Source organism: Malaclemys terrapin, chromosome 2 (assembly GCF_027887155.1).
Source record: "Malaclemys terrapin pileata isolate rMalTer1 chromosome 2, rMalTer1.hap1, whole genome shotgun sequence".
Classification (NCBI taxonomy): domain Eukaryota; kingdom Metazoa; phylum Chordata; order Testudines; family Emydidae; genus Malaclemys; species Malaclemys terrapin.
The window spans coordinates 204,330,390-204,350,247 of record NC_071506.1 but is presented as its reverse complement, the minus strand read 5'-3'; the positions used below and the strand labels follow the sequence as shown (position 1 = coordinate 204,350,247).

The 19,858-nt window shown below is 43.5% G+C and overlaps 1 protein-coding gene across 1 annotated transcript in view; it reads right to left on the bottom strand.

Moving 5' to 3' along the window:
* The window catches only part of GLB1 (galactosidase beta 1), a 96,278-nt gene that overhangs the window by 10,886 nt on the left and 65,534 nt on the right, over positions 1–19,858 (bottom strand). The window contains exons 11-14 of the mRNA XM_054019516.1: positions 16,323–16,397; positions 12,978–13,067; positions 10,538–10,651; positions 9,246–9,377 (exon numbers count right to left, since the gene is read on the bottom strand). Of these exons, the coding sequence (XP_053875491.1) occupies positions 9,246–9,377; positions 10,538–10,651; positions 12,978–13,067; positions 16,323–16,397 (411 nt within the window). The remainder of the gene's footprint in view (positions 1–9,245; positions 9,378–10,537; positions 10,652–12,977; positions 13,068–16,322; positions 16,398–19,858) is intronic.

Below are 19,858 nucleotides of genomic sequence, written 5' to 3'. Positions count from 1 at the left end.
CCAACCCCAAATGTTCAAAACTCATGTGTCAAGTCCCCCAAAATTAAGGATTAGTTTAAAAAAACAAAAACCAACCCTTCCCCCCCCCCCCCCCCAAAAAAAAACAACCCTAAAGAAACCCCTCATTTTTATTTGAGGTCTGGGTTTTGAGCCTTTAGGATACACTTGGATCACATTTTCAAGCTTTTCTCTGCAACCATGGAAGTTAGAAAACTTGGTGTTAAAATCAAGCTGCAATTTTCACAATCACGGGATTCCAGGAATGGGAGCATTAAGGAAATCACAAGAGCTGGCAACACTGAGTCACTCTACATAGTAGTAGAAATAGTGTTATTTGTTTCCTACAGAACTACTGTAGCTCGTCCACAGTATCACAAAGTCAGGGCTTCAAGGCTCACCCTGAGCCAGCAAAGTACTTATGTATGTGCTTAACTTTAAGTATACTAGTCCATGTTACTTCAATGAGACTGATGTGCTTAATGTGAAAAATGTTATTAAGTATCATGCTGAAGTGGGACCTAAGTGAGGACACATTTAATAAATCAGAGGTGGATTCAGAAGTTTGCTTACAGAAATCAAATCCTCCCCTACCCACAAAAGTTGGTACAACAGTTTCTATTACAGTATTTGAACCTTAGGTCACACCAATAAAACCTTCCCATGCAGCCAAAGCCGCAGGGTTGAATTTAAATTGATATAGTGAGATAAGTATAACTCCTAACGTAGACACACCTATTCCAGCATAAGAATTGTCTTTCAGCATAGTTTAAACCCCTTCCCAAGCGACATAAGATCAACTGGAAAAAAAAAAAAGAAAAAAAAAAAAAAAAAAAAAGCCTCTCTTACACCAGAATAAGAGAGTGTCCACACAGGGGATTATACTGGTAAAGCTTTCCTATGTAGACAAGCCCTTACTCTAATAAACAGTCTGAATTCAAGTCATATGGTATATCTTTGGCCAGGTTTTCTGAACTTGCTTGCCTATATCCATGTTTAGGCACTTAGATAAGGAGTAGTCTGACTTTCAAATGGTGCTAAGATCCCGCAGCTCCTAATGAACATTTTGTCTTTTGTTTTTATCAGCGCCTTTCTAATATGCATTAAAATAGAGAAGCAAGTTTTCCAGGTAACGTACAGCAAAAGATGTAGGAAGCACATACAACCACACTAGATGTGCTTCCTTCCTTTGTTTCCTTCAGCAACAAGACATAGATCAGCAAATGCAAAACAACAGATATTTTGAGCTACTTCCCCAAAATCTAGATAATTCCATTTCACATTGTTAAACCTTAACCAAAAAAGGAAACACAAAAGCTACCTTATTTGCTTTAAAAATGTAGGCCTTTTTGCAAGGTTTGTGGCACAACTCCCTCAAGTTTAGCTTTGAGGACAAAGGTATTTTAAAAAAGACTAGACAGTTAATTTCTCTTAGTTTCCCCAACTGATATTGTATAATTCCCCCCTAAACCCTTGCTTACCACAGCAGAGAGAGTCCCCTCTGCAAGAAATAGTATTACACATTTTCCATAGGTGTATGGAAAAAATTAAAGATGTTAACAAAATCAATGTGTCAAGTCCCCCAAAATTAAGGATTAGTTTAAAAAAAGCAAAAACCAACCCCCGCCCCCCCCCAAAAAAACCCTAAAGAAACCCCTCATTTTTATTTGAGGTCTGGGTTTTGAGCCTTTAGGATACACTTGGGTCACATTTTCAAGCTTTTCTCTGCAACCATGGAGGTTAGAAAACTTGGTGTTAAAATCAAGCTGCAATTTTCACAATCACGGGATTCCAGGAATGGGCACATTAAGGAAATCTGTATCTGATTCCATAGGTATCTGGAAAATTCTAATCTCTTCTCTATGCAAGGATCTCACTTTTCTGCAGCCTCTGGTGCACACACGGGTTTCTTTTCATACCATACATGTCTACTGAACCTGATTTCATTCCTAATATTTAAATGCTGAATCCCGGATTTTTGTGAAAAGCTCAACTCAACCATTACCTATGGAAGCACAACTGGCTCCTCCATAATTCATCTTCTAAACTCAATTTTGTTATCTTATAATCTAGTTCCCAGTAAAAAGGGGTACACATCCCTCAGACTACCAGCACACTTGTTACCCTTCTTGGCAGTCGTGGGCTCTCACACCCATCAGAAAGGGTGACGCACACTGGCAGGGTAGCACAGATGGAACTGGCTCTACTGTTGCCCATGCAACACCTGTTCAGTAGATAAAGAAAGGACTTCAGTCTGCCGGACTCTTAGTCCACCAGCTTCCACAAGCACCACAGATACACACGTGCACACCTTTTGCCCAGGCTAGGATTTAAAGGTGTATTGTTAGCTCAATCTAACTAGTAACTTCTAAAACTCAAGACAGGACAAGTAAAATTGTACTTCGGCATGTGCTAAGCTGGTGAAAGCTTGGAGCCTAGGCAACTTACCAGGCACTGATACTGATACCAGGCTTCCTTTCTCCTAATTAGAGTTTTACCAAGGTTAGTTAGATTGGACTAGCTAACAGACTCCAGCATTATACCCTTAAACCACAAATTTCCAAAACGTATCTCAGAACCGTAAGCACCTTAAATAACTAGACTCCTTTAGAGGGCTCTTGAAACCAGAGTGGCTGAACTGGAGGAGCTAAAGGAGACAAAAAGAGGTACATACACAAGACTTTCCAGGACACAGTGGAGTGGTCCCACCCCATAGTCTGACATTCTCTGTGCTGTTGAGGAGGACAAAAGTCTTGAGGAAGAACAATATCAAGCTGGAGTGGAGGGAAATAATCCTAGAGTTAGGACACTCCTTCCATATGATGTCATATTATCCTCTCGTACTGAGCATAACCCTTTGGGGGAGGGGACTCCTGTTCCTAGGAACAGACAGGTAATAGTAAAGGGGGATTCCATTATTAGAAATATAGATAGTTGGATATGTGATGACTGGGAGAATTGGTTGCTGGATGCAAAGGTTGCAGATCTCTCAAGACATCTAGACAGGCTTATGTGCAGTGCTGGGGAAGAGCTGGTGGTTGTAGTACATGTAGGTAGCAATGACATCCAGAAAGCTAGGAAAGAGGTCCTGGAAGGCAAATTTAGGTGTTAGGTAAGAGATTAAAGTCCAGGACCTCCATGGTAGCAGTCTCTGAAATGCTTCTAGTTCAACATGCAGGCCCAGTTAGACAGGCAGAAATGCATGATCTCAATACGTGAATGAGATTATAGTGTTCAGAGCAGGGATTTAGGTTTATTAGGAACTGGGGAACCTTTTGGGAAAGGAAGGGTTTGTACAGGAAAGATGGGCTCCACCTAAATCAAAATGGAACCAGATTGCTGGCATGTAAAATTTAAAGGTCATAGAGGAGTTTTTAAACTAAGAGGTGGGGGAAAGCCAACAGTTCGGACAGATCCTTTAGGGGAAAATCTATTAACAGGGATTCTCTATGTCCTAGTAAAGAGGAGAGGATAGAAGTTGGTAAAGAACAAGTAGAAGATGAAGAGAAACAGTCAAACAAAAAGGAGTTCCATTCAATTACACCATAGGAAGGCAAACAACTAAATACGGATACATTTTATATGTGCTTTTATACAAATACTAAAAGTCTAAATACTAAGATGTGTGTACTTGAGAGCCTGGTATTAAATTAGGATATTGACATAATAGGCATCACAGAAATATGGTGGAACGATGATAATCAATGGGACGTGGTAATACCAGGCACAAATTATATAGGAATGATGGAGTAGGTCATGCTGGTGGGGGAGTGGCACCATAAGTGAAAGAAATCACAGAGTCAAATACTGTAAAAATCTTAAATGAATCAAACAGCTAGTCCATGCTTGAATAATAAGAGTAAAGCAGCATAAATATACTATCGACTACCTGGTCAGGATGGTGACAGTGATTGTGAAATACTCAGACAGATTAGAGAGGCTACAAAAATAGAAATCACAATAGTATTGGGGGATTTCAGCTATCCCCATATTGACTGGGTAACATATCACCCCAGGACAGGATGCAGAAATAAAATTTCTAGACACCATTAATGATTGCTTCTTGGAGCAGCTAGTCCTGGAACCCACAAGGGAGAGAAAGTTCTTGAGTTAGTCCTAAGTGGAGCACAGGATCTAGTCCAAGAGGTGAATATAGCTGAACAGCTCAGTAATAGTGACCATAATGTAATTAAATTTCACGTCCTTGTAGGGAGCAAAATACCACAGAAACTCACCACAGTAGCTTTTAATTTCAGAAAAGGGAACTACACAAAAATGAGGAAGCTAGTTAAGTGGAAATTAAAAGGAACAGTCACAAAAGTGAAATGCCTGCAAGCTGCATGGAAACTTTTTAAAAACACCATCATAGCTATATGTATACCCCAAATTAAAAAACAACAACAGCAAGATGACCCAAAAAATGCCACCTTGGCTAAATAACAGAGCAAAAGAAGCAGTTAAAGACAAAAAGATGTCTTTTAAAAGTTGGAAGTCAAATCCTACTGAAGAAAATAGAAAGGAGCATAAACTCTGGCAAGTATAAAAGCATAATTACACAGGCCAAAAAATAATTTGAAGAGCACTAGCAAAAGACACAAAAATTAACAATAATTTTTTTTAAGTACATCAGAAACAGGAAACCTTCCAATCAGTGGGGCCACTGGACAATTGAGGTGCTAAAGGAGCACTCAAGGAGGATAAGGCCATTGAGGAGAAGCTAAATGAAGTCTTTGCATCAGTCTTCACTGCAGAGGATGTGAAGGAGATTCCTACAACTGAGCCCTTCTTTTTAGGTGACAGATCTGAGGAACTGTCCCAAATTGAGGTGTCAATAGAAAAATTTTTGGAACAAAATGATAAATTAGACAGTAAGTCAGTCACCAGGACAAGATGGTATTCATCCAAGAGTTCGGAAGAAACTCAAATATGAAACTGCAGAACTACTAATTGTGTTATGTAACCTCTCTCTTAAATCAGCCTCTGTACCATATGACTGGCAGATAACTAAAGTAATGCTGATTTTTAAAAAAAGTCCAGAGATGCTCCTGGCAATTACAGGCAAGTAAGTTTTACTTCAGTATCAGGCAAATTGGTTGAAACTATAGTAAAGAACAGACTTATCAGACACATAGATAATAATATATGGAGGTATACCTATCTCATAGAACTGAAAGAGACCCTGAAAGGTCATTGAGTCCAGCCCCCTGCCTTTACTAGCAGGACCAAGTACTGATTTTGCCCCAGATCCCTAAGCGGCCCCCTCAAGGATTGAACTCACAACCCTGGGTTTAGCAGGCCAATGCTCAAACCACTGAGCTATTCCTCCCCCCGTCCCATGAAGATGATAAGTCAGGGAACAGTCAACACAGCTTTTGTAAAGGAAAATCGTGCCTCACCAATCTATTAGAATTCTCTAAGGATGTCAACAATCTTGTGGACAAGGACGATCCTATTGATAAAGTGTACTTGGACTTTCAGAGAGCCTTTCACAAGGTCCCTCACCAAAGGCACTTAAGCAAAGGAAGCAATCATGGGATAAAAGGGAAGGTCTTCTCATCGTTCAGTAACTGGCTGAAAATAAGGAAACAAGGGGTAGGAATAAAAGGTCAGTTTTCACAGTAGAGAAAGGCAAATAGCAGGATCCCCCAAGTACCTGTACTGGGACCAGTGTTGTTCAACATATTAATAATGATCTGGAAAAGAAGTAAATAGTGAAGTGGCAAAATTAGCAGATGATACAAAATGACGCAAGATAATTAAGTCCATAGCTGACTGAGACGAGTTACAAACGGATCTAACAAAACTGGGTGACTGGGCAACAAAAGGGGAGATGAAATTCAATGTGGATAAATGCAAAGGAATGCACATTGGAAAACACAATCCCAACTACACATATAAAATGATGGGGTCTATATTAGCTGTTACAACTCAAGAAAGAGATCTGGGAGTTATTGTGGAAAACATCCACTCAGTGTGCAGGGCCAGTCAAAAAAAACTAACAGACTGTTAAGGACCAAGATAGATAAGACAAGACAGAAAATATAATGCCCACACTTCGAATACCGCATGTAGTTCTGATCATCACATCTCACAAAATGTATATTAGAATTGGGAAAAGTACAGAGAAAGGCAACAGAAATGATAAGGGGTATGGAACAGCTTCCATACAAGGAGAGATTAATAAGACTGGGACTGTTCAACTTAGAAAAGCGATGGCTAAGGAGGGATATGCTAGAGGTCTATAAAATTATGACTAGTGTGAATAGAGCGAATAAGGAAGTGTTATTTACTCCTTCCCATAACACAAGAACCCGGGGTCACCCAATGAAATTAACAAGCAGCAGGTTTAAAATAAACATAAGGAAGTACTTCTTCACAAAAACACATGGTCAGCCTATGCAACTTATTGCCAGGGGATGTTGTGAAGGTCAAAACTATAACTGGGTTCAGAAAAGAATTAGGCAAGTTCCTGGAAGATAGGTCTGTCAATAGCTGTTAGCCAAAATAGTCAGGGATGCAAACCTCATACTCTGACCAACCCTAAACCTCTGACTGCCAGATATTGGGACTGGACCACTCGATAATTGCCCTGTTCTGTTCATCCCCTCTAAAGCATCTGGCACCGGCCACTGTTGGAAGACAGGATACTGGGCGAGGTGATGACTGGTCTTACCCAGTATGGCCATTCTGATGTTATGTTAAACCTAAATCTGGTTTAAATCCTTTTGCTCTGCATTATCACCATTATCAGATCATTCTTTCACTGTCTATCTAGTGTGACAAAGTTCCTCCTCTATCTTGGTGGGTCCTGCGCTTATTGGCGAATTTTCTTGCCTCAGAGATTCACCATGTGGGTTGGGGAACAGCCCAGAGACCTTCCTCTCTGGAAGAACCCACAGTCCAGGTCAATTGGGAGGTTTGGGGGGAACCCGGGCCCACCCTCTACTCCGGGTTCCAGCCCAGGGCCCTGTGGACTGCAGCTGTCTATAGTGTCTCCTGTAACAGCTGCATGACAGCTACAACTCCCTGGGCTACTTCCCCATGGCCTCCTCCAAACACCTTCCTTACTCTCACCACAGGACCTTCCTCCTGGTGTCTGATAATGCTTGTGCTCCTCAGTCCTCCAGCAGCACACCCTCTCACTCTCAACTCCTTATGCCTCTTGCTCCCAGCTCCTCACACTCAAACCACAAACTGAAGTGAGCTCCTTTTAAAACCCAGGTGCCCTGATTAGTCTGCCTTAATTGATTCTAGCAGCTTCTTCTTAATTGGCTCCAGGTGTCCTAATTAGCCTGCCTGCCTTAACTGGTTCTAGCAGGTTCCTGATTACTCTAGTGCAGCCCCTGCTCTGGTCACTCAGGGAACAGAAAACTACTCATCCAGTGACCAGTATATTTGCCCTCTACTAGACTCCTGTACCCCACTGGTCTGGGTCTGTCACACTAGGGAATTATAATTTGCATCTCACCATCCTGGAAGACAACAACATCAAACTCTTAGTCAGGATTCCATAAAATATCCACTGCCTAATATAACTGAAGACAGTGAGCAACATCCACTAGATGCGGTACATTGACAAGTCTCAGATGTTCTTTGGATAGACACATTTAGAGAGCGGTCTACCAAAGCAAGTCAAGAAAGACATTTTATTTTTATTTATTTTCATGTATTTAAAAAATCTACTTCCTCCTTCTGCACACATGCCTTTGCTGAGTAACCACGTAATCTCATTGCTGTGGCACCTTCTCTTCCTCTAGCCTTTCTCTAGCGGTTTGCTTTTGCCCTCACATCTAAATTGGGCTGTAAGTCTTTGCCAAAATCTTAACAGCACTGTGAGGTGCCTAGCTTACCTGTGGGGAGGGGCTGCAGAAAAGACAAGATCTTGATATAAATGGTCAGGATTACCTGATGCCACAAATAGGGCTACGGAAACCCCATTTTAATGGCCAGATGGTCAACTCCTGAAGCAGACTGGAGATGAAATTACTTTTCTTCCAAAAGTCATGCTCATGCCAGCGAAGCATCACTAATCTGACTGCAATTCGCCGTAATCCTGCCAAACAGCCGTGCAAGCCTCCACCCAATGCAGCTCTTCTAAAGAACTTCCATCTTGGCTTGTAGCAGTCTCATTTCAGACCTTGGTCTCTCCCAAGTAGTGACGGCCAGTTGTGTCACACTGTACTATAGTTTTTTGGTATGGGTAAATATGCCACTAGGGAGCACCAAATTCAGACTCTTGAAACCCACTGTAATCTGCATTTGAACCTAGATCTCCAGAAGAGGATTAAAGTCTGAACCACTGCACCTCCAAAGCCAAGCTACCCACATTTTTGGGTCTCCAATAGTTATTCTTGCAGTTTGAGCCACAGATTCCCTTCGACGGGCAAAGTGGGTTCCTGGCCACTGCTCCATTGTTATTTGTATTCCAGTAGTAACCAGAGACAATCAGTGATCAGGGCCCTATTGTGCTAAGCACAATACAAACATAAAAAGGTAGTCCATTCAATACAGCACAAACATAACAAAACGGTGGTCCTGTCACTACTTCTCCCCCATCTGTAACAGAAGTCAACACCAAGCTTGATACTCACCAAAATTCATATGATAGCACTTCCCCCGGTTCATGTTAATACAATGTTGGGACATTACTAATGATGAATTACAGTTCAGAAGTATGCTTTAGATAAGCACCCAGAGGTTCTGAGATTTATAACCAAGCCTTATCTCATCTGCTCAAACCTGGACTGGAAATTTGGCAAGATAAAGCATTTGCATGAGGGATCCTTCTTGCAGGGATGCTGAAAAATGCTGCAAGAGTGCAGCACTTGCAACTGAACCAAGACATGTATGGACATTCAAAAGTACTAATTTTATATATAAAATCTGAATTTGCAAACTCCAGCGAGCTTGAGTTCTAAATTACGTTTCAGCTGTTTTGAATTCATTTGAACTGGTTCATGCATCCTTAGATGATACGTCAGAAGACTCAAACCTCTTGAGAGCCCTGTGGGTGATATAAAACCACCAAAAGTTAAAGGGTGTCTGCTTTTAATGCCACTTTGACCTCAATGAGAGCAGGACTCATAAGAAAAGTATTAGTTGTATTCTGAGTTAGGTATGCACCAGCATATTCCCGAACCCTTTGGTCTTACTATTGCATTAAGGTTTTCTTCTACCAATAGAAGAAAAGCTGATCTCTGGTGTGCTTTGACAAGTTTAATTGTATAATCATTAGTGACTAAATTTACCTTAAAGTCATTGTTGTATCTACCATAGTTTACTCGACCCATGTTTTCTACCAACACATCCAGATTTGATCCAGCCTTCCCGGTTATATTTATCGCGTATGATTTGCCTCTTTCAAGGACGCCCTGAGGAACCTGTAAGCATAACACCAAAAGGAGAAAATAACATAAGGCTCAAACAGAAGACAAAACACAGGCTATTACACTGGATGACTCATTTTTGAGGCTTACCAGTTTGTACAGAGGAAAATATCCCCCTGCTGCCCTGCTCAACTCAACCCCCACAACTATCATTTAAATTGGTCAGATATTCAGCTAAGTAGTGTTTCAGTTATTCAAATAATGGAAAATTATCAGTTTCCTCAAAAGTGTGGTACACTTCATTCACTAATTCTATTGGTTTTGAAATTTCAAAGCTCTGCAAGGCTTTTCATTCCTAAAAAACTCAACGAGTTGTGAAGGTCTGTTCAGATGACTGAAAACAGTTTGCACACTTTATAGGTGAAAATATGACTCATTCTCAGATTAAGCTCTGATGCATTTTTTTTTTGTAAAAACACTTTAAGATTCTGAATAGAAAACCAAACCATAGTTTGATTTTGCCAATAGAGACTACTGTTTACTATACAATACACCCTTGATGTATTATATAGAAAACAGGGTACGTTAAAGAAATATTAATGCAATATGTTGGAATAAAGAATGAAAGCTAGGCTTTGACAGTCCATAAATTGACTTTTCTCCTTATTGAGCAGGAACAAAGCTGTGCTGTACACAGTTCAAGGAGGAAAGTGGGGGAGGAATCTACATCCTGTAAAAAATTTTTTTTTTAATTTGTGGTCAATAACCCAATGTCACAAGAAAAGATGTAGACTCAAGTTTCCTGCAATAATCAATTGAAACAATCTGCAGGAGCTGATCAAATATAGTCAACTTCTGATTTGTATCAAACCAGTAGTAAGCGAGCCCAGCTTATAGATTTTTTTTTCTACTCGTATGAAGACCCTAGACCAATTTTCAATTGTCTTGATACTAATGGTAAGACTTTCAAGCTGACCATAGAAATGGTGTGCACAGATTAGAATATTTCAAAAGCTTTAGTAAAGTGTAGAATGTACCAGCTGTATGATCCCTTTCTTTCTCTTTACATTTCATATTAAATTAAATAAACTAAACTGTATGTGTGTACATGGGGGGAAAAAGCCACAAAGTACACAATACAATTATTAATCATAGCTACCCAAAGAAGGCAAGTGACAGGCATGGATATCAGTAATTGTAAGGTCAATATTTACCCCATCTACAGAGACGTAGGCACGGTCGTGGACTCCGTTTAAAGGCGAAAAGAGTGGTGTTGGCTCACTACAATTTTTTGGCAGGGTAGTCCTGTACAGCACAAACCCAAAATACTAGAAGAAAACAATTAGAGAACCAAGTTATTCTGAGGCTACACTTGAGGCCACACAATGGAAACCAGTAACCAGAATTTCTGCCTACACATTAGAAGAGTAATTTCCACTTTCATACCCTGTTTGGAGCGATAATCACAAATGATTTCAGATATCCTGGTTAAAATCTTGTCAAGTGATTTCCATCTTTAATACTCAATGTAAATTTCATAAAGTTTCCTACACATATTTACATAACCTTAAAGATAAAGGTCTCAGTTAAGATTTCTCCTCCTCTGCACCTCAATAAGATTAAAGGGTCATGAACTGAATCCACTGATTTTTATCCATTTTCAGGGAACTACTGACAACTGGAAAAAACGTAGCAACTGAAGCTTAGGCAACAAGCTAAAAGACTGCACCCTACAACCAAAAACTGACACCAGTACTGCCTGTATAGGAGAACCAGCTGCTATGTTACTGGAACAATTAGGAATATTTTCATGTGAAATATTGCCATCAGGAGACAATAAAATCAGTGCTGCTGGATTTGTTCCTGTAACAAATGAAACAAACACATTGAAACCATTCTGTTTTTCCCCAGTAACATTAACATAACACCAGTCTGACATGAATTGGATTTTAACTTGGTTCCCAGCCTCTGGGGCAAGAAGAGGTGGGAGCATGGCAGTTCCAGCTAGGGTGACCAGATGTCCCGATTTTATAGGGAGAGTCCCGACATTTAGGGCTTTTTCTTATATAAGTGCCTATTACCCATCACCCCCGAACCGATTTTTCACACTTGCTATCTGGTCACCCTAGTTCCAGCCAGTCACATGTAACCACCAATGCATTCAACCAGCAGCACAGATGGTAGGAAAAAACAAAACAGAGGGAGGCTGTGACCTTTATGGGCCGCCCCTTCTCCTGACATCTCTGAGGTCCCCATGAGACCAAGGCAGGTGACAGGGTGTAACAGCTGCAAAGACCAGCAGAGTGTGGAGAAGAGGAGCTGCTTGAAACATGTCCCGATGAGCAGGGATGCTGAAACCAGGTGGCTGAGTGGTCAGGGGCTCCTTTTAAACTGCCCGCCTAGTTTCTTTTCATAGGGTCTTTCAGCAGCTGACTAGAGTGCCTGCTCTCTGCTCCCACAGAAGCAGCAGGACAGCTCCTGAGCCTCTCTCCCCCGGCCTGATCCTTCTGGTATGTGCAAGTAGAGGCAGAGAAGGAAAGCCATCCAGCTTACCGGCCGGTAGTTCTGGTTTGGCCAGGGCAGATCTGGGTTTTGAACCCAGCCCAGCTAACGTTCAGAATTGGGTTTTGAACCCATGCCATCCAGTGGCCTGGGACTATGGGGCAGGTAGCTGCTCAGCAGTCCCGCCCACCACACATTTCCTAGTGGTTGTTTCTTTCAGCTGCAGGCAACTGGCTCCTAATCTGTACTTAGCTCCGCAGAGGGGGTGATCTGGGAGCCAGATGCATGCAGTGGAAAGGTGGGGCCACTGAGCAGCCAGGAGGGGAACAGAAAAGAAGTCGGGGAGAAGGTGCAAAAGATGTGGGGAGAGTAGGAGGAAGACACGGCAAGAAGAGGAAGATGGGAGCAAGATGCTTTTTCAAGGGGTATTTTTCTAAATCAGCCAGTGGTGTAGAGGCCCCTTGGTGGATGGGATGTGTGCACTCTGATGAGTTCTGGGTGACTACTCTCTACCTTCTTCTACCTACATTCCGAAGAGGAAAGGAAGTAAAAATAAACAAGATCCCCACAAAACATCAACCTTGTGACCCCCCACCCCCATCCCCACAGATCCCCTGCCCTGTTTATCAAGAGAATTGTCCCTGGCAGATGTTTTGACACATCACCAACTATATACCAGAGAGAAAGAAAGAAAAGACAGAACAAAGAGAAAGAGTGGGGAAAATCTAGAAAACAGGGAGGAACAAGGTGGAAGGGATCTTTGAAACCTAGTGCTTGACAGAGAGACTATAAGGGGGGAGAAAGAGCAAGAGAAATGGAGGAAGATAGTGAGGATGAATAAAAAATGGAAAGCAGAGATAACAAAAATACATAAAAAGGGAGAGAGAAAATGAGCCAAAAAACCCTGCGTGAGATTCAGCAGTGATGCCAAAAATATGGTGGCCGCAGGAACGGATGGCGTCACAAATGGGGAGGGGACTCCAACCCAAGGAACCTGGGAACAACTACTGTAAGAAGTACAACACTGCAAGATTTAAAGGACAGAGTTCAGACATGGTTTAAGACCTTTCACCCCAATGCAGTGATATCAAGGCTGAATTTCATGTAAGATTTGGAAAATGATCACTTAGTAGTTACATGAGAAAGTCTTACCTGCTGCAGCTGAACAAAGGTTAAGGGGTAAGTGCTTCTTATTGGCCCAGAGGGTGACAGGTCATCAAGAAGCTCTGCTACTGTGCCTAGCTGCAATGCAGAAAAAGCAGATTTAGACTGGTCATAAAATTCAATGTTTAATTAGTAGCTAAATAAGACAAGACAACAATATGGTCCAAATTCTGCTCTCAGTTACTCTGGTGTAAATCTGATGTAACTACTGACCTTCCAATGAATTACTCCAAATTTATTATCTGAATAGCTCGGAGCAGAATTTGGCTCTTTCAAATATCATCTAAGAGGACTTTTAAAATAACTGAACCCACATTTATTTTTGAAGCAGTAAGGCCCCAATTCAGCAAGATGTTTAGGCACAAGTTGAAATTTAAGCATGTATCAGTCCACTGACTTTAGTAAGACAATGCACAAGCTTAAAGTTAAACATGTGCTTAAGTCCCTTTCTGAATCGGTCCAACAGGCACAAATATACCGTATTGCAGGTTAACATACCTATGATGCCCTCTGATCTCTTTTTGAGATGATAAAAGCTCTCTTTCAGACTATGTTTCTCTCTCAACATTTGCTGTGGATTCTATGTATTAGTCAGGATGCACACAATATGCATAATACCCTCTCTGGGCTCAAAGGTTCAAGTGTTTTTTTTTAAATAAGAGCATCAGAATTTTAATCTATTTTACATAAGTGTCTCCACGGGCCCAGCGTAAATTGTACATTGGTGATTCCAAATATTTTCTAAAGTCAGTATTTGTTTTCAAGTAATGTTGCAGAAAAGCCACTACATTAAGTGGCACTTAAAATGCTGTAGAATTTGATATATATTTTATACACATTCACAGTAAAAAGAAAACAATGAAATGCTGGGGGTTTCAAAATAACAAAAGAGCAAGCTTTTGCACAGGCACATTAAAAAATGAGAAGTGCTGCAACATTAAAAACAAACATCAACATTATGTATGCAATCGTTTCTACATGTGCTTATAGGATAACATGAATCATCTATTCACATGCAATCATTGAATTTGTACATAAAAATAGAGTGACTACTCAAAGACAGTAGTCCTGGATATAAGTGGGCTATTCATGCAATAATCTTTTAAAATTTACCAGTTCTATGGCATGCACATGACCATGGTAATGGAGTGCTTCCCAAAATTATCCAGTGTACACAAAGGAAGGTTATTTCTCTTCCCTCCAGCAAGCAGGGAGTGGACTCTTTTGGAGGAGGAGAGAAGTGGGAGGAAATATGGCTTATTGTGGTACGGCCAAGTCAAAGTAGTGGGTCTTGTATTTTGCTTTGACCATGCTGAGGTTCATGGTCCATGCCAACCTCTTTGTGCAAGAAATCCAGATTAATGTATTAGTCACCTAGAAAGCTAGGTCTTCTGCACACGAGTTTGATTCTTGAGGTTGTCAGTTCATCGTTCCAGTGGCAAGTAACTGTTGTTGGAGATCATAAATCAAGTAGAGAGATGATCCCTCAGGCAATCTGGGCTAATGTACAGTATATGGATACAGCATGTGGAGTAACTGGCCAATTAAAAATCCTGTGGCCTGATTCTCAGAAAGGCCATGGATCTGCACCTCCCATTTATGTCACCAGAAGCTGTGGATGTTAGGGAGGTAAATATCGTTTTAAAAGTTAACCGGTTAAACAATTAAAATTATATTGTTTAAATAAGCACAGGGCTGGGACTGCTCCTGGGATCAGCAGGGCGGCCCGGGGCCGCTGCTGGGGTTAGCGTGGCCTGGGGTCGCTGGTCCACCGGTGTGGCCGCTGCTCCCACCAGACGGGCTGGCGTTGGCCAACCAGCAGGCTATGGGGCTGCTCCGGCCAGCGAGGCTGGGGCTGGGGCTGCTCCAGCCCGCCCAGGATGTACACATAGCTATGTGTAATTTTACTCACTATCGAATATATACTAGCTCAGAGAAACCTTATAAGCAGCCTCTCGGACCACCCAAAAGTATGCTTAGACAGAGGGGGCAGTTCTGCTTCACCTTGACTGGATAGTCATTTCTGTGAGAAATTTCACTTCTGCAGACCACTTGAGCTGGATGACTTAAGACAGGCTGTGCTGTATTATCTGTTATCAGTACTGAATGTTGCAACACTTCATATGCGATAGCAAAATGGGTCAGGCTTATCCATCAAAAATGCTGTCTGCCCAAAACTAAAGAATTACAGAGCGCCATCCAAAACTTATGAATTATACTACATCCAACTTACCAACTCCCCCAAACAAACAAAAATGTCCTTTATGGCATATAGAGTATTTATTTGCAAAACACAGCACCTCCTCTCTTCCCGTCCTTCTCTTTCCTTTCAATCCACCAGCAGCTAAAGCAGCCTCTCATTAAACTTTTCTCTTCAGCAGGCTGTGAAATAAACCCCAAGGGCTTACCCAAACTTTGAGTTATCCAAAAGCTGGATAACTAGAGCTATACAAATATCACTCATTTTAGTGAGACTTAACACATAGCACAGTGTATGTTATAAACATTGCATTTTATTTACAAGTCATGTACATTGACATATTTCCTTTTGGTGTAATAGGGTAAGGTAAATGTTAGTAATTGGTGGAGGTAATTTTGAGACCAGAGTCAAAATGCTTGTCAAACTGAATAAACCCCATTTTACACAGCTAATTTTGGCAAAACAGTGTTAGTCCTATGGCTTAGCACTTCCATAGTGCTTTTCATCTGCAGATCTCAAAGAGGTTAACAAAATTATCATCCTCCCATTTTACAGAAGGGGAAACTGAGGTAGAGGTTAACTGATTTACTCAAAGTCAGACAGCAAGAAAATGGCTGAGCCAGGAAGAGAAGTCAGAACTCCTGTCTCCTAGTCCCATGCCCTATATCTGTCTCTCCTCAAGAGGGTTAAGAAGCCTTTTATCTCTGAGGCTACATCTACACTACGGGGGGGGAGGGGGGGGTCGATTTAAGATACGCAAATTCAGCTACGCGAATAGCGTAGCTGAATTCAACGTATCGCAGCTGACTTACCCCGCTGTAGGGACGGCGGCAAAATCGACCTCTGCAGCTTCCCGTCGACGACACTTACTCCCACCTCCGCTGGTGGAGTAAGAGCGTCGATTCGGGGATCGATTGTCACGTCCCGATGGGACGCGATAAATCGATCTCCGAGAGGTCGATTACTACCCGCCGATTCAGGCTGTGTAGACCCAGCCTGAGTTTCTATTCTCTCCTCCCTGCTCCTTTATATAGTGCCCGTAGATGGACATTCCAACTTTATAAAAACATTCCTTACAAAGAAACAAGTATACACACAGAGATAGACCTACAGGGTAACAAATGAACATTTACCTTCTCCATTGTCACTCGCCCATATGCATATTTGGGTGTTGTTGGCGGGATAGGGCCCTCAGGTAAGTGATTATACTAGGAAAATAAGAGAGACCAAATGAAACTTTAATATGAAACACATTTTAACCAAATTCTCATCTAACATTTTGTAACTTAAGGGGAATAAAGAAAGACAGATTTGGCCAAAAGCAAAATTTTTCATAGAGCTGTAGGAATGCATTTGCAGTAGGTCTTAAAACAGAAGTGTTAAAATCCACCTGATTTGGTTACGTATTACACATGATTTTAACAGTAACTCAGAAATGGGAGCCTTCATAAGAACCTAGATAAACAGACAAACAGTTGCCTGAGACTGCGCTCTCTTCAAACCTCATGTAAACCATTCCCAGCTTGTGAAACCATCTGTTCTTCCGAGCAGGTTTTTGTACCTAGCCTGGGCCTGCCAAGAGTCTCTATAAGCCTCTGCCTCATCCAATACACATCACACTGTCTGTCCACTAAGGGCCCAACTCCATGCTCAGTGCCACCAGACAAGATCTTATTTACTCCAGACAAGCAAACAGACATTGTTCAAAAATGAGGCAGAGCTCTGCAGAACCCATTTTATTCACTTTGTATCCCTGCCTTGTTAATTGAACAAGATCCTGTCTGTGCACTGAAGAGGCAGAACTCCAGCAGAAGAGATGCATATTTACATGTGCACAAAGGAGCGTCATTAAGATTGCCTGCACAGCCTGAAGCATTGCCTCACTTTGGAGTACTTAGTTTTGCATCTCTAAATCTCTTAACACCTTTTTTTTTTTTTTTTTTTTTTTTTTTAAGTTCCCTAGGTTTGTTTTTTTCTTTTAAATAAAAAAATCTATCTTGCGAACCTATTTGCTATTCAGCACCAGGCTGTTATGTCTTGCACAAGATGCATGCTCAAAGACCTGCCTCATCTCTTATGCACTTGCGGAGGTAAAAATTCATTCAAATCATCTACTTCTGCATGCACAATACTAATAGATTGTTGGGAGATACTAAAATAGCTCATGGAATTTGAAAAACTCAATAATAAGTGCACATGCACAAAGTGTTGGTATTAGGACTGCCAACTTTCTACTCGCACAAAACCGAACACCCCCTGCCCCACCCTTCCTCAGAGACCCCGCACCTCCTCCGAGGCCCCACCCCTGCTCACTCCATCTCCCCTCCCTCTGTCACTTGCTCTTCCCACCCTCACTCGCTCATTTTCACCGGGCTGGCTCAGGGGGTTGGAGTGCAGGAGGGGGTGTGGGCTCCAGCAGGGGGTGCGGCCAGAAATGAGGAGTTCAGTGTGTGGGAGGGGGCTCTGGGTTGAGGTCTAAAGTGGGTTGGGATGCCTGAGGGGGTGAGGGCTCCAACTGGGGGTGCAGGGCAGCTCTGGGCTGGGAGGTGAACCCAAGGGGTTCAGAGTATGGGAGGGTGCTCTGGGCTGAGGCAGGGGGTTGTGGTGTGGGAGGGGGTACGGACTCTGGGCTGGGGGTACGGGTTCCAGAGTGAGGCCAGAAATGAGGGGTTCAGGGTGCAGGAGGGGGCTCCAGGCTGGGGAAGGATGTTGGGGTACAGGGTGGATGAGGGCTCTGTCTGGGAATGCGGCCTCTGGTGTGAGGCTGGGGCTGAAGGGTTCGGAGTGCGAGAGGGTGCTCTGGGCTGGGGTGGAGTGGGTCGGGTGAGGACTCCGGTTGAGGGTGCAGGCTCTGGGATAGGGCTGGGGATGAGGGATTTGGGGTGGAGGGTGCTCCAGGCTGGAATCGAGGGGTTCGGAGGGCAGGAGGGGGATCAGGGCTGGGGCAGGGGGGGTTGGATGCGGGGGTGGGGGGGCAGCATCGGGGTGCAGGCTCTGGGCAGCGCTTACCTCAGGCAGCCCCTGCCACTGCGCCTAGGAGCCAGAGGGGGGGATATGCCGCTGCTTCCGGGAGCCGCAGGGAGACTGCCTTAGCCCTGCTGCGCTGCCGAGCGGACTTTTAAACGGCCCGGTCAGCAGTGCTGACCGGAGTCGCCAGGGTCCCTTTTCAAACAGGTGTTCCAGGTGAAAACCAGACACCAGGCAACCGTAGTTGGTATAGGGTGGGCATAAGAGGAAGTTACTCATCTTGTGCAGTAACGATGGTTCTTCGAGATGTGTCCCCCTAAGGGTGCTCCACTATAAGTGTGTGTCCCTGCGCTTCCGATCAGAGATTTGTGTAGCAATATCCGTTCGGCCCACACATACACACCCCCACCCCGTGCTCTGCCTCATAGAATCACAGAATATCAGGGTTGGAAGGGACCTCAGGAGGTCATCTAGTTCAACCCCCTGCTCAAAGCAGGACCAATTCCCAACTAAATCATCCCAGCCAGGGCTTTGTCAAGCCTGACCTTAAAAACCTCTAAGGAAAGAGATTCCACCACCTCCCTAGGTAACCCATTCCAGTGCTTCACCACCCTCCTAGTGAAAAATTAGCCTCGAGGCTAATTAGCGTTGAACGGGTGAACCACCCTCAGTTCCTTCTCTATCACAAAGCCTCTGTTGAGAACTCCAAAAGTAGAGGGGAGGAGGGTGGGTTGTGGAGCACCCATAGGGACACACATCTTGAAGAACCATCGTTACTGCACAGTGTGAATAACTTCCTTTTCTTCTTCAAGTAGTGTCCCTAGAAGTGCTCCACTGTAGGTGACTCCCGAGCAGTATCCCAGATGGGAGGTTGGGGCTTCGGAATTAAGTCTGTTATGGATAACACTGCATAGCTGAAGTTGGCATTGGAAGCAGAGTTCCCAGTAACCATGTAGTGTTCTGCAGTGGTATGCACAGATGCCCAGGTGGCTGCTCTGCAGATTTCCGAGATAGGGACATTTTTGAGGAAGGCGACCGAGGAGGAAACCGACCTCGTGAAGTGTGTGCGGATTAAAGATGGAGGTACTACACTGCAAACCTCATAGCAGTGTTTGATACAGTTCGAGACCCATTTGGAGCATCTTTGGGACGATATTGCTGTGCATTTAGACCTATTTGGAATGGAAAGGAAGAGCTTAGGAGATTTCCTAAAAACATTCATCCTGTACAGGTAGAAGGCGAGGGCTCTCCTAACATCTAGAGCAGGCCTGCACAACATGCGGCCCGGGGGCCGCATGCGGCCCACGTGGGCTCGCTGTGCAGCCCGCGTGGGGGTGAGTAGGTGGGCTCACTGTGCGGCCCACGTGGGGGTGAGTAGGCAAGCGGCGGGTGAGGGAGGGGGGCTGAGTAGGTGAGCGGGAAGTGGCGGGGGGTGAGTAGGTGAGCTGAGGGGTGTGGGGGGCTGAGGAGGCGAGCGGGCGGCCAGTGGTGGGGGGGCAGGTGAGCAGGCAGCAGGGGAGGAGGCGGCTGAGGAGGCAAGCGGGTGGGCGGTGGCAGGGGGTGAGTAGGCAAGCTGGGGGAGGGGGGCTGAGGAGGCGAGTGAGTCAGTGGCTGACCTGTTCTACTGATCTGGTCTGGCTCCAATCCCCTCTCCAAGGGTTGCAGCTGTCTGGAGGTGCCTGCCTTCCATGCCTTCCTCATT